The sequence below is a fragment of the Varanus komodoensis genome, unplaced genomic scaffold (assembly GCF_004798865.1).
Source record: "Varanus komodoensis strain SLA01 unplaced genomic scaffold, ASM479886v1 scaffold47, whole genome shotgun sequence".
In the NCBI taxonomy this organism is placed as follows: Eukaryota; Metazoa; Chordata; class Lepidosauria; order Squamata; family Varanidae; genus Varanus; species Varanus komodoensis.
Genome location: NW_025336045.1, coordinates 7075957 through 7089100, shown reverse-complemented (window position 1 = coordinate 7089100; position 13144 = coordinate 7075957). Strand labels below are relative to the sequence as shown.

The window sequence follows — 13144 nt, the reverse complement described above, 5'->3', positions numbered from 1 at the left end:
GAAGCATAAACAAAGGGTTCAGGTAGGAAAACCCTGACATTAAGGACAACTTCAGGAGCCTAATGTTTCCCGGTCAGGGGCCTGCAACTTGAATGGTCTAAAAGCACAACCAGAGAGATGCAGATCTGCACTTGAGTGACTGTACATTAAAACACCATAGAAATCTAGCAGGGGAAGTCTAATGCTAGGGATATAGTTGGGAAATCAGGGCTCTGCAGACAGGGCCAAGGACCTGGAAATCAATGGGAAGGGGCTGCCAAAGGTGGCACCACAATGACAACATGGAGAGGTGCAAATCGGCACAAATCCCTGAATTCATGGGAATTCTTTATTCCTGTTCAGTTTGCTGAAAATGTCCACACAGGGTTAAGCAACCCTGACATCCAGGAGTGGTACAGGGGTCTCAGAATTCCTGCTCAGGGGCACAGGACTAGAATGAACCAAAAGGAGGGCCAGATGGATGCATGTTGTACTTCTCTGATTGTACATGCAGTGGAATGGCAGGGAAATATTGCAGTGAAAATCTCAGGTTAGGGGTGGATCCAGAAAACTGTGGTCCACAGACAGTCCCAGGGGCCTGGAATTCAATGGGAGGTGGCTGCTGAATGTAGCAGTCAAACTGTTCACACTGAATGGTTCAAATGGGAAGTACACCTGAATTCTCTATGGCTTCTCTATGGAATTCTCTATGGTTTCTCATTTCAATGAAAATGTCCACTTAGAATTAGGGTTAGGAAACCTTAACATCCAGGACATGTCAAGGGGCCTCTGAATACGTGGATTTAACCATTTGTGTATTTGCTGTTATCAGTGCCAGTTTTAGCTTCTGCAAGTCTTAATCCATGCGCCCACCTCCTTGCAGCTCCTCCCTTATCTCCAGGCAAGGCCCCTAGAGGGATGAGCAATGGGGGGCAGAGGCTGTTGCTCCCTTCCCCGTTCCTTGTTCCTGCCATTTGTCCTTTGGAGGGGATGCTTGAATGGACAGTAACAGCAAGAGGAAGGAATGGCAGGACCATGGGCCTCCAGGGCTGGCAGAGCCCCCTCTGCTGGGGCATGGGCCTTAGCAGGTACCCTACAGGGCTCACCCCTAGTACTCATGACCACAAACAGGGCTTTCGATAAGCTATAAGGGCAGGGGAGGGAAACAGTCCCATGATGTAAAATCAGGCTACCGATCACCCAAAGGTTGTGAGTGGTTATGTCAGAATGACATCACAATACTTCTGGAAGGACTTTTTCTGTTGAACTGACATCAACAGGAACTTGTAAGAATGACACACACACAGGAATAGGGAGCTACTGTTAGCTTATTTATTTTTAAATGTAGCAACTTACTACACTAAGGCACAAAAGACAGCTGCAAATATGACACAAGATAAAAGAGGGAAGAGTGGTATCAGAACAAATTACAACTCAGCAAAATCAAAAACCTGTGATCAAAGAGCCAAAAAGAAACTTTCTGCCACTCTGTTGTAAGTACAGCAACATTACGTTTGAGAGGGTGTGGTGAAAGGTCTCCAGTAAAGCATTCCCCTTCCCTGGACACTCAAATTGTTAAGGGACACAGGGAGGGTTTGCATGACACAACAAGGCATGGTGGTTTCTTGGGCAGGATCGTCTGTCCTGTTGCCCTGCCATGGTATTTCAGTATGGTTCTGTGTTTTTCACAGTCCGACTGATAAAAAATGTCTGATTCTGTGTTTGAACTCTTTGTAAGCTTGCTGAGACCTCTACCAGAAGAGTGCCCCTCAAGTTGTAAACTGTGTTTATCAGTGACAGACAAAAATTCACAATGTGTGTGTGTATGAATGGAATACTACCGTAACAAACTGTTCCAATAAAACAGCCACTACTGCACATGATATGGCAAACATCAGCAATCCCTTGGGTGGGTTCAGATGATAGTTTAAGCCGTCCTACACAAAGACTCTGGACGAAAAGTTGTCTCAGATCCCTGCTGAGCCCAGCTAATGCTCAGGGAGAGAATCGCTCCTGAGGCACTGCTTCCTCCTTTTCCCCCCAAGTCTTCATATTGGTATCCCATGGGACGATGCAGGAACACCAGGGGGTGCAACAATGACAGGGGTCAAAGGTGATCACTTTCAGCGGCTGTCATCTGCTTCCATGCCCTGTGCTCCTGACAATACCAGGAATCTCTCAGCAGCGGCAGGAGCATGGAAAAGATGGGCGGGGGGCGGGGTGTTCAGGCCATCTAATGCTGTTTGGAGGCCAAGGGCTGGGTGGCCTGTGCCACCCTCCCATCGCTCAGCTGTGCGGCAGCTCAGCTAGGCCATGCCTGGGTAGCTGTGGGAAGGAATGGGCTGCCTCATGCTGTGCTTCCAAGCCTGGCATGCGAAGGCCATGCCTCTCGCATCGCCACTAAGCCATGATGTGGCACCACAGCGGAGCCCAGGGAAGGAAGGGTCCCCTCCCCGCTGCTCTGTGTGGCTCAGCCAAATAGCAGGAAGGGGACACAAGGGCAGGCAAGGGACCAGAGCGGGAAGCAGTTCCTCCAGCTGTGTCATCCAGGGAGGCCAGGGGAGAGCCCTGCCTTCCTCGCAGTGCACAGCTGCTGCTTGGGCAAGCACAGGTGCCCAGAGGGAGAAGTCCCAAGCTGCCCTGTGCTGCGCTTCCTCAGCGGGAAAGACAGTGCCAGGCAGCTTGGCTTCCCTTCCCACACACCTCAGGTAAGTGCCAGCTGCACAGAGGAGGGAAAGGTCCTGGGACACCTGCTGCTGCACTTCCTCCAGGGGAAGCACAGCACTGCGCTGCTTTTATGATCATCATTATCATTAGACTTACACGTATTTTCCTTTCTATGCCTCCCAGTAGCCAATGCTATGTGAGCAATGTGCAACACCTCCAATGCTATAACATCTGATCAAAGTGCAATCATTTTAAAGTACAGCTGCTTAGTTTCCATTCTCCTGACCTCCCCTGAGCAGCACCTGAAGGAACCCCACCAAGGGATCGTGGGTTGGGAGGAGGGCAGTCGAGCCAGTGGGGGGCAGGAGCCAGCATTAGTCCTTGCACTGAGGTTGAGCTCCTGTTCTGTGCCCCCCAAATTGCCACCACTGCAGGCCTTTGGGCTGCAGTCACACCGGCTGTGTCTCCCTTCCTTTTGTTCCACAGAGCCAGGGCAGAATGGGGAGGGGCATGAGTTGCCCTGTGTGGGCCTAGCCTAGTCAAGCTTAAGTCAGGCTGCTAGTATAATGCAAGGGATGCTTTGGGCGAAAACACAGTGGCAGTAGAGTTCTGCCTAGGTCACTGCTGCCAGCACGTGGAGATCAGCTTTGAGAGGAAGGCTTTTCACTGGAAAAATTTCCTCCCACAGTGTTGCAGTCCCAGTCCAAAGACTGTAGATAGAATTCCACATCAGATTGCAGATCCACCTTATTAAACTCCTATTTGCATAGTCAACATTTAGGGGTTTATAAAAAGCAGCACTGTTCTTCGGTCATTTGGTGGCAATGCCTTCCTGTTTAATGCACACTGCATCAAGAGAGGTGAGAAATTTGGGGATGCACTTTTGTCACTGGGTTTCTAATTCTTTTGGTGGGATTTTTCATAGTGCCACCACAGCAGTGGGATTTTCTGTCTTTGGATAGATCATAAGAACGTAAGAAGAACCATGCTGAATCAGATCAAAGGCCTGTCTAGTCCAGAGTTTTGTTCAGACAGCAGTTGACTAGATGCCACAATGGGAAGCTCAGACACTGAGAATGTAGTAGCACTGTCCCGCCTGTATTTGCCAGCACTTGTTTTGGAGAAGCACAGTCCTTCGGCGACACAGCCATCATGACTAGCAGCCACTGGGAGCCTTATCTACCATGAGGTTTCAGCATTTCCTTCCTTTCACACCTTTAAAAGGGCATTCAAGAAGTTTCTTTTCCAAAACATTCTGTAAGGGTGCAGTCCCGTGCCCTGTGCCTTCAGTGCAACCAAGCCTCTGAACTTGGAGGTTTATGAGCATCTTGTGCGTGGAATGCCATATCTTTTATCTAGACGGCCATTATGGGCCATCTATATAAAGCACCAGATAAGGGGAAGGAAGGAGGCTGCGGCGTCAGTAGGAACTGGTATAAGCACTTGGCCCCAGCCTCCTCCCCTTCCCAACCTGTGACATGCCCATTTTGCCCTCTCCAACACCCAGTTACAACCTTGGGCTGGGGGCACCAATGCATTTCTTTCTGTGCTGGTGGCAAGGGACAAAGTGGGGGCTTGGCCTTTGGATCCTGCTCAAAATTGCAGGATCTTGGAGCAGGTACTCTAACTAGTATCATGGCCTTCTAACGTCAAGACAATGTCCGGAGGCCATAAGTTGTGTCCTAGGGCATTCTAAAATCAACTTCTGATGTTTAGGTTATTTCCTTGTTTGATGGTCCTGCATTTTATATTTGGTTTACTTAACACTTTTTTAAAGCTGTCATGTTTTGCTTGTTCTGTTAGCCATTTTGAAATTAATTGAATGAATGGAGCAAGGGGGGAAAATGGTGTGTTCCTTGCAGGAGCCTTCTGGACACGGAGGATGAACTTTGCAACATCCAGTGGGATTCTATGCCTGTGGACGTGCGGGAGTGGTTGACTGGCACTTTTGCAAAGAAAAAAAACCCATACAGAAACAATCTGGAGGAAACAGCAAGTGTGCGAGCTATTTCATATACAGTCCACACTGGTGTTTCAGTAGAAAGGTAAGTGTGGAACTGATCATAAATAATAATCGTATTAATAGGCATGAAGAGGATTCAAGGATGGGAGTCCTATGGTTAATGGAGATTTTCTGTCATCCTTGATCTTCTCCCTTGAACCTGGATATGGGGAGGGGAAGACTAGACGTCGTTGTCATCATCATCATCACCACCACCACCACCACATTTATACCCCAACTTTCTTTCTTTCTTTCTTTGCAAGTAGATCAAGGGATTTACAAGGCTTTTCTTCTCTTTGTTTATCCTCCCAACTCTATGAGGTAGGTTAGTCTGAGAGACCATGACCTGCCCAAAGAGACCCAGTGAGTGCCATGACTGAGTGGGGACTAGCACCCAGGTCACCTGCTCCCAGTCCCATGTTCTGAAGCACTATGCCACCGTGGCTCTGGCTCCTGTTATGGCGACTCGTGTTTTAACCCCTGCAGGTGGACAGGAGCCTCCATAGGAACTGCCCTGAGAAAGGGGACAGGGCCAGGTTGCTGCCAGGATGGGGATTAAAACAGAGGCACCATGGATGGACATTTGCTTCCCTCTGACCTGGGAACTCCTGAGAAGGGTTTTGCTCACACTTTGGCTGGATTGCTGCTTTATTACTTTGGGGCGATATCGGTAATGTGGAATGGGACTAGTGGTTACTATTTTTTGCCAAGGTGATGTGTGGAAGAGTCTGTGTCCTCTTTGGAACTGGGGTGGTCTTGTCCTCTTTGCTATTTTCCCTAATCCTATTCCATAGCCTTCCCTGTTCCTTTTAACTCTGAATCCTCTGTTCCTTTCCCTTTTAAATAAACTTACATTACCATATTGGCCTGTCCTTTGGGGGCTGGGGGCAGCATTTGGTGCTAACTCAGTGTCCAGACAGAGGCGCAACTTATTTAGGGATGCAGAGGCCAGGCCTTTAGTAGGGTGCCTGACTGGATATATTCTGAACTGTGCAGCTGATTGCTGGTAAATTTAAAAGTGAAATTAGCCCATCTGGCAAATAAATGTTGCATCTCTGCCCCTTACTACCCTCCAACATGGATGTGCCACATGGGAGCACACACTGGGGCTGATGGAAGGGCCACAGCCTGCCCCAATTCCCCAGGCAGTTAGTACCTCCCCCTTCCTCTGCCGGGAAGCATCAGCAGAGTTGCTGAGAAGCAGACCTCTGGATCCAACTGGTGGGTTGAAGAAGTCAAAGGAGGACTCGTGACCCAGACTGAGGTGAAGGAAGTGAGCAAGAGAGCAGAAGAAAATTGGCGAGGGAAGAAGCTTGGAGGAAGGCCGTGGAGCTGAAGGGGCCCCAGGGCGAGGGGATTTGCCCCTCTGGAAAGTGCAACAGCTGCCTGTGAGTCTTCCAGCCCCATTCTCTTTCCTCTCCCAGTGGGCTGCTGGACTTTCAGTTCTTCCTTCCTTGGCAGGATTTCTGGGAGGGGGCAAAGAGGTGAACAGAGAAGATAGCTAGGCCTTGCCCAAACCACCCTGATAGGCGGTTTCACACCAGGCCCTTGTGTGGATCTGTGTTAGGGCCAGACAGGCCTACTTGCCCCTGCTGGCCTTTGCACGCCTGCCAAAAATGAATTGTTCCAGCCTCTCATCCTGTTTCTGTGGTAGGTGAATGAGAATCCTCATCTTCATATATATGCATTTGTTCATTTATCACATTTCTAACCCACCCAACAGTTTTCTGGGTAGTTAAAAATTAAGGGAGTAACCTTATGCCCCTCGGCCTGGATGCAGGTAAGCCTCTGATGCATGTGTATCCTATGTGTGGAGTGAGGAATGCTGGCACAGATCTGCTGCTGCTCTCGTACCAGGCATTTTATGGAGATAGCTGCTTTTGGCAGGCTAGAGAAAGCACTAGGAAAGGGGAGGGGAGCAGGCTGGGGTACTGGTAGGAATTGATGTAAGTCCATGCCCCCAGTCTCCTCCCCTCCCCACAGCACATCCCTTTTTCTCCAAGGCACAGTGGGGATTTCAGACTGGTGCCAGCATGGGCCTTTCCAGGCCAGCTGTGAGGGGACTGAGGTGGGGGCTGTAGGAGTGCACCCTGAAATGCTATAGAACAGTTTAAAATGCATGCAATGCAAACCTTTTAAAGAATAAAGTGCAGTGCAATGCAAAGCAACAAACAGCCATAAAAAATCTAGAACTCGGTCTCTGAAATGCCTAGCAGAAAAGAAAGGTGCTTGCCTAGTGCCAGAAGCTTACAGTGCAGGCACCAGGCAAACCTAACTGGGAAATTTATTCCATATGTAGGGTGGGAAGGCCCTGTGACTTGTAACAACCCATGAAGTTTTCTTCAGCAGAGGCCCCTGGAAAAGGGCTTCCAACAATGACAGAAAGGCTTCTTTAGAAATTCTGGGCCCAAGTCACCCAGGGCTGTAAAGGTTGCACCAATGATGGGATACAGGATGAGTTACCATATTGTGCAAAGCCAATCAAAGACATCCTGGCTATATTTTGGCACTGGCTGACTCAGCACTGCTGTGCTCCAAGCACAACTGTGCCCTCTGTATAATGGGCCAAAAGGGATTTTTATAGTCTACTCTTTGTAGGTTCATCTGCAATCTATGGAATGCGCTCCCCAGAGAGGTCCGCCTGGCGCCATTGTTATTTGTTTTTCAGCGCCAGGCGAAGACCTTTTTATTTAAGCGTCATTTTAATTGTTAATATTATGCTTATTTTATCGTGCCCGGGCGACTTATTTTATATTGTTATTTTTTGTATTTTAACTTTATGTTGTGAGCCTTCCCGAGGCTTCGGCGAATGGGGCGGCATAGAAATGTTTTAATAGATAGATAAATAAATATTATCTGTAGCATTTTTTCTCATATATAAGCTGTATGTTACTGTGTGGTGTGTACAGATGCCTGTAATTGCACAGAGCAGCCATTTTGGTGTAGGGCAGCACATGTTTTGAATGAGCAGAGTATTTGTGTTCTTCTTCATGGTCTCTGTGCATCACATATATGGGCTCTGTGCCTGCACAGGGCCTATTGTCAGGAAGATTTGCCTAGGTAAGCTCATTTTGGTGGGAGCCCAACCCATCTCCCTTTGGTGTCTATAGGAGGGGCTCCCTCTATTTCCCACAGTTCTTTTCCAAGTGTTGTTTTGGGTACCTTGGGTTAATCTACCTCTTAGCTCTTTGTTCCTAGCTTCTTTGTTTCCAGCTTCTTACCTCAGCTCTCCGAGAACTACTTCTAAATTCTTATTACCTTACTGCTTTAATCCAATTTTCTCAATTGCATACCTGCTTATTACCTATTCTTATCCGACCCCCCAAGCCCCCTTCTTTTTCATCTTACCTTGCTGACCAAATCTGAAGCCATCCCAAGATGTTTGTAGTGGACAGGTTAGAAAAGCTTTTAATAAATAAATACATGAATAATAAATACATGTGTACCTGATGAGAAGCCTAGGAAAAAGAATAACATACTCTCGCTTCTTACACATGTTCTTGGAAGGGTCAGTGCCTATGGATAATTAGGTATATCTTGGCCATACTCCAAAAAGCACAGGGGTACACCTGATTCTTCCTCCCATTTTATCCTCACAGCCACCCTTTGAGGTATATTAGGCTGAGAGACAGGTCACCCAGGGAGCTGCATGGCCAAGGGGGGCAGGGGGTTGATCCTGGATCACCCAGTCCAGTCATAATCCAACAATCAAGCCACTATAACCCACAGGCTTAATTTGACTTAATCTACATTAACTGTGTATAAGATTAGAAAAGACTGTTACTTTCATATATTTCATTTGTTTTCCTAGGAAGTTCCGGGCAAATACCAGCTCAGTCGGCATGGCTTATTCTCTGGAAGTAGTACAAGCTTTTAAGGTGAAATCTTTGCTTTTCAAGCAAATAATGTAATAGTCTAAATAATATAATAGACTTCTAAAGAGGACAGACTACATGGAAATTTAAAATATTTATGTCACAATACAAGAAAGGGAGGGAGGGAGGGAGGGAGGTCTATTTCAGCTAGAAAATGAAATATATTAAAGTAGTATTGTCACTGGTGATATATGCCATACCTTTTGCTATACTAGATGTCATAAAAATAAAAAGAGGAGACTTGACTAGATGGTCTGCAGACCTTCAGTCTGCTAATTGTTAATGAACAACTCCATAGCCCCTGCTTCCTGTAGGGCACTTTCACTTTAAATCAGATTTGGACTGGACTGCTCTGAAAATAGAAGACACCTTCAAATAGGATACTGCCCTCTACCACCTCCCCAAAATAGAGAACTGTTCTTTGTGCAACAGAATATCTGGCTACTTCATCATTATGGGAAATCTGAATGCAGCAAACTTGGGGAAGCAATTTTCATCAAGAAAATGGCAGAGGGCATCTCTCTCCCCATTGCTGGAGTCCAAATCTAAACTCCCCTCTCCCCTTTATTTGGTAAAACTGAAAGAGATTCAAGATTTAATCATAAAATCCAAAACATCTGGTGAGCATCAGGTTGGGAAGCACGGCCTATAGCTTATAACTTTCAGGATGTTGTACAATAAAACAAAACCAAACCACAAAACCAGGCTCTGTATCCATCTTCGGGAAAGTGCTGCATGTACATTTAGGGCATCATCACCCCTCCCTCAGATGCACAGAAGCTCTGAACTTGGAGGCTGGGTGCATTCAGTGGCTGGAGTAAGATGCAGCAGCAGCGGTCTCCTGTCCTCTGCATTTTAACCAGACAGCCATTGTTCAGTTATCTGAATGAAACACTGGAGTTGGGGAGGGAAGCAGGCTGGGACACTGATGGAAAGTGTCATACCTGGATATTCTAGTGTTCCCTGTTTCTGGGAGGTGCAATGCTCCTTTTAGAGAGACAGCTGGTGCAGTTCCTTCCATGCTGGCTGTGACAGGGGTAGGGCAGGAGGTCAGCTGTCAGAGTCTGAGTACTGAGGACCCTCTGAGAACTTCCGTGCTGGGACTCTGAAGAATCTTATGGAGATTCTAGAAAGTGTAATTGGAATAGTATTTTATTTTTGACCCCTGAAATGTGTACCAGCACCCACCCACATGACACATGCACAGATGCATATACGCACACACGCACGCGCACACACACACACACGTTATTCTTTTGGAGTTGTGCAAGTGTACTCTATCACCTTGCCAGTATATGCAGTTTTGCCTGGTCTATTGCTTTGTCAGTTACAGCTGTCAAAAAAAATGGTAAAAGGAGCCTTGATTGCTTATAGGCCATATTGAAAACAGTTGATAGCTGTCAAATGCCTAGCTGTCAATTGGAACACCCCAGAAAATAGAAGAAATGCTACAAAGGTAAGTCCATCCAAAGTGTGTGTGTGGGAGGGGGGCAAGGTGGCTATAGATCTCCCATTTAGCAAGGTAATCTTCTGGGTTTTAAGTGTGAACTGACACCTCCCAGTGCCTTCTGCCTTCAAGATTCTTTCCAAGTGTCCAGCTAATCTGCGAATGGAAACTCTTAAGGCCACCACTTTTTCAGAGCTCCTTTGCTAAACCATCACTGCAATATCCTCAGAACTGTAAAAGGAAAGAGGGCCTTATTTGATCCATCTTCTTATTCTAGCTCAAAGGTTTCCTTCCTGCCTGCCTTCCTTCCTTAAATGGTCTGTGAAATTTGCTGGGATATATGTGTAGATTTCAAGGCTGGAAAATAAATGGAAGGAAAATTGCCATTGTTGCTGGCTGTTACTGGTAATAGCACGGGCTAAATCTCCAGAAGCATCAAAAGGATCTTGCTGAACATCTAATTTGCTGCTTCCTGTAACTCACAGGCTTCCTCCCACGTCAGTCTTGTGGGGCTGGATGAGATGACAACCTGTCGGGCTCACCATCAAGCCAAAGATTAACAGGGTGACTTGTTGTGCTCTAACAAGCCTACCTGTGGGAAGCAGGCAGGGTTCAGACAACACAACCCACTGTGCTTTATTACACAGAATGGGTTGCGTTCTCATGGAAACCCAGTCAGTGTCTCTGGGGTTCTGTCACAGTGTTGCTCTGGAGTGATAACAGTACTAGCTAGAACATGTTTCCCTGGAAGAAAGTCCTAATGAGTTCCATGGGATTTACTTCCAGACAAGCGTATATAGGACAGCAACCTCAGTGTAGCATAAAATAATTCAAATGGAATTGATGAGAAAAGTTCTGGGCAATTTGAAAACATGTCCAGAAAGGACGGTATGAAATGACTTTTAATTAGGTTTGCTAACAAAAAATAGTCATACTGTAATGAAGGCAGTTTCCTATATCAGTTTTGGACTTTCAATCTCCAAAAGATGACCTATGGGGTACTTCCATGACTGTGTAACAATCTACAGTAAAGTAATAATGTTGACTTAAATTACTCTAATGAAAGACGGTGGATGAATATCAGTTTATTATATACAAGCTTATAAAAATCTGCTGTAACTACTTTCATTAATATAAAAATTACTACTGGCCTCACTTTAGGAAAGAAGTATATTTGCATTCATATTTCTTTTCCAGTTGTCTAGGAACCCAGAAGTGATTATTTGCTTATGTTTTTCACCACCAACAGGATGTTGATAATTGGGATTTTAATGTGTTTACCTTAAATGAAGCTAGTGGAGGGCATGGTTTGACATGTATCATGTGTGAGCTGTTCAGCAAATATGACCTACTGAGCCATTTCAAGGTCAGGAACTTAATGAACCTTAGTAGGTTAACCAAGTAGTAGAAGCATGCTAAGTCTGATAATCAGAGTGTCTTTCAATTCCATATTCTTGACTAAATGGTAAATTATAATAATGCAATATCTGAACAACACATGTTTGAAGGCTTACATGGAAAACCTTTAGTCTCTGCGGAAGGCTAGAAGAAACGGACAAGTATGGAATAAAAAGAACTTTTTCATACATGGTGCAGAAGAATATAAGCATCATATTGCCACCTGCCCACTGCTCACTCTCTCACACACAGAGCATGTCTACAGTGCTGTCATGAATTGGTCAAATTGGGCTTTCAGTGACTATTTACCCTTGTAAATGTGGTGGGTAGTAGAGAAGCTAATGCCCTCTCTCCCCAGAGCTACTTGGCAAGAACAACAAAGGTAAGTGCAAGCTATATGTCTCATGTATTATCTCAAGTATGGCTTTTCCTGCAAACTATGGTTCCTCTGGCAGGGGCCTAGGCAATGAAACTGTTTCAAAGTCTTAAGTGCAGGTATGCTTACCCAAACACATAAGAACATAGTTTTGTTCTATGTAGTAATGGACACAGCAACATTTCCTTGCTGGATCCAGTCAGGTCTTCTGACTTCAGCATTCTATTGGCAACACAGGGCCTGTCTAAGCACCAGGAGCTAGGACATGAGCAAGGCTTTTGGCCAAGTGCAGCTGCTTTCCAGGAGCCACCAAGCCCCAGGTTGCTGCCTATTTATTCCCGTGCTTTGGCACAGCTTATTTTTTCCCAGGTTTATGTACAGCTGCCAGGCATTAATTCTTTCTCTTTGGCACACAAGTACTCCTATCGTGTGCCTTCTCCTGACACCAGAGTCAGAGCGGCTTCCCATTAGATTTCCCTGCAAAGGATTAGAGGGAGCAACTGTATGCCTTGCATAATTTGAGACACATCTCTGATTTCCTGCCAATCCTTTATCCGACTTCCATAAAAACCAGGACAGCCATTTATTTAAATAAACGAAGTTGTTGTTGCTGCTATGTGCCATTAAGTCATCTCCAACTTATGGCAACCTATGAATGAAAGCCCTCCAGGTCCGATTCAAGACATCCCTGCTTAGCTGTTTTAAATTCAAGGTTGTGGCTTCCTATCTGGAATCTATTGTCAGAATCCCAGAATCTCAACTGAGAAGAGGAAATAAAACTCGGGTTCGTGGGAAAGATCAAGCGTCCAGACCATCTTGGCTTTATTGTATTACCCAGGTTTCTGTGGTAGACTCACGATAATGCATTGCTGGGCAGGCAGAGGTAAACTCTGCTGCAAAGCTTCAATACCATTGCAGGGTATTTTATAGGTACACAGGTACAGAGCAATTGACAGAATGCAGACATTACAATAAGATTCTGAGGTCATCACGTACAGAACAGATAAAGAAATGTCAGTCAATCATACAGAGACAATGAGATTACAATATTTCTGATTGCAGTGTACTGACACTTTAGTTGAGTAACTTGAACCCATCTCCAGGTCTGCTTAGATATGTAAATTCAAGCTACTGAGAAACTATGAACTCAGACCCTTATCTAGACTCTAGAAATTCTGAATGACCAGGGCACATGAAGCCCTCTGGGCTAGGAAGATGCTTCCTGGTAAACTGAATTCCAATGCCATTTTAAACAGTGACTTAGCTTGGTTTTGAGAAGGAGTACAGGATTTGATCCCACAATGCAAAAGCACACAGAAGTAATGCTTTTTAGACAGGATTTGTCCAAATTTTCCCAACACTATCCATCTCTTATTTGCTCTCCCTTTTCTTCTTCTGCC

General features: G+C 45.8%; 1 protein-coding gene across 1 annotated transcript in view; it reads left to right on the top strand.

Annotated features, from left to right (window-relative positions):
- The first annotated feature begins 1014 nt into the window (after positions 1-1014).
- The window catches only part of LOC123030854 (calcium/calmodulin-dependent 3',5'-cyclic nucleotide phosphodiesterase 1A-like), a 41267-nt gene continuing 29137 nt past the window's right edge, over positions 1015-13144 (top strand). Inside the window, exons 1-4 of the mRNA XM_044445142.1 lie at positions 1015-1067; positions 4509-4691; positions 8460-8526; positions 11220-11336. Coding sequence (XP_044301077.1) covers positions 1015-1067; positions 4509-4691; positions 8460-8526; positions 11220-11336 — 420 coding nt within the window. The remainder of the gene's footprint in view (positions 1068-4508; positions 4692-8459; positions 8527-11219; positions 11337-13144) is intronic.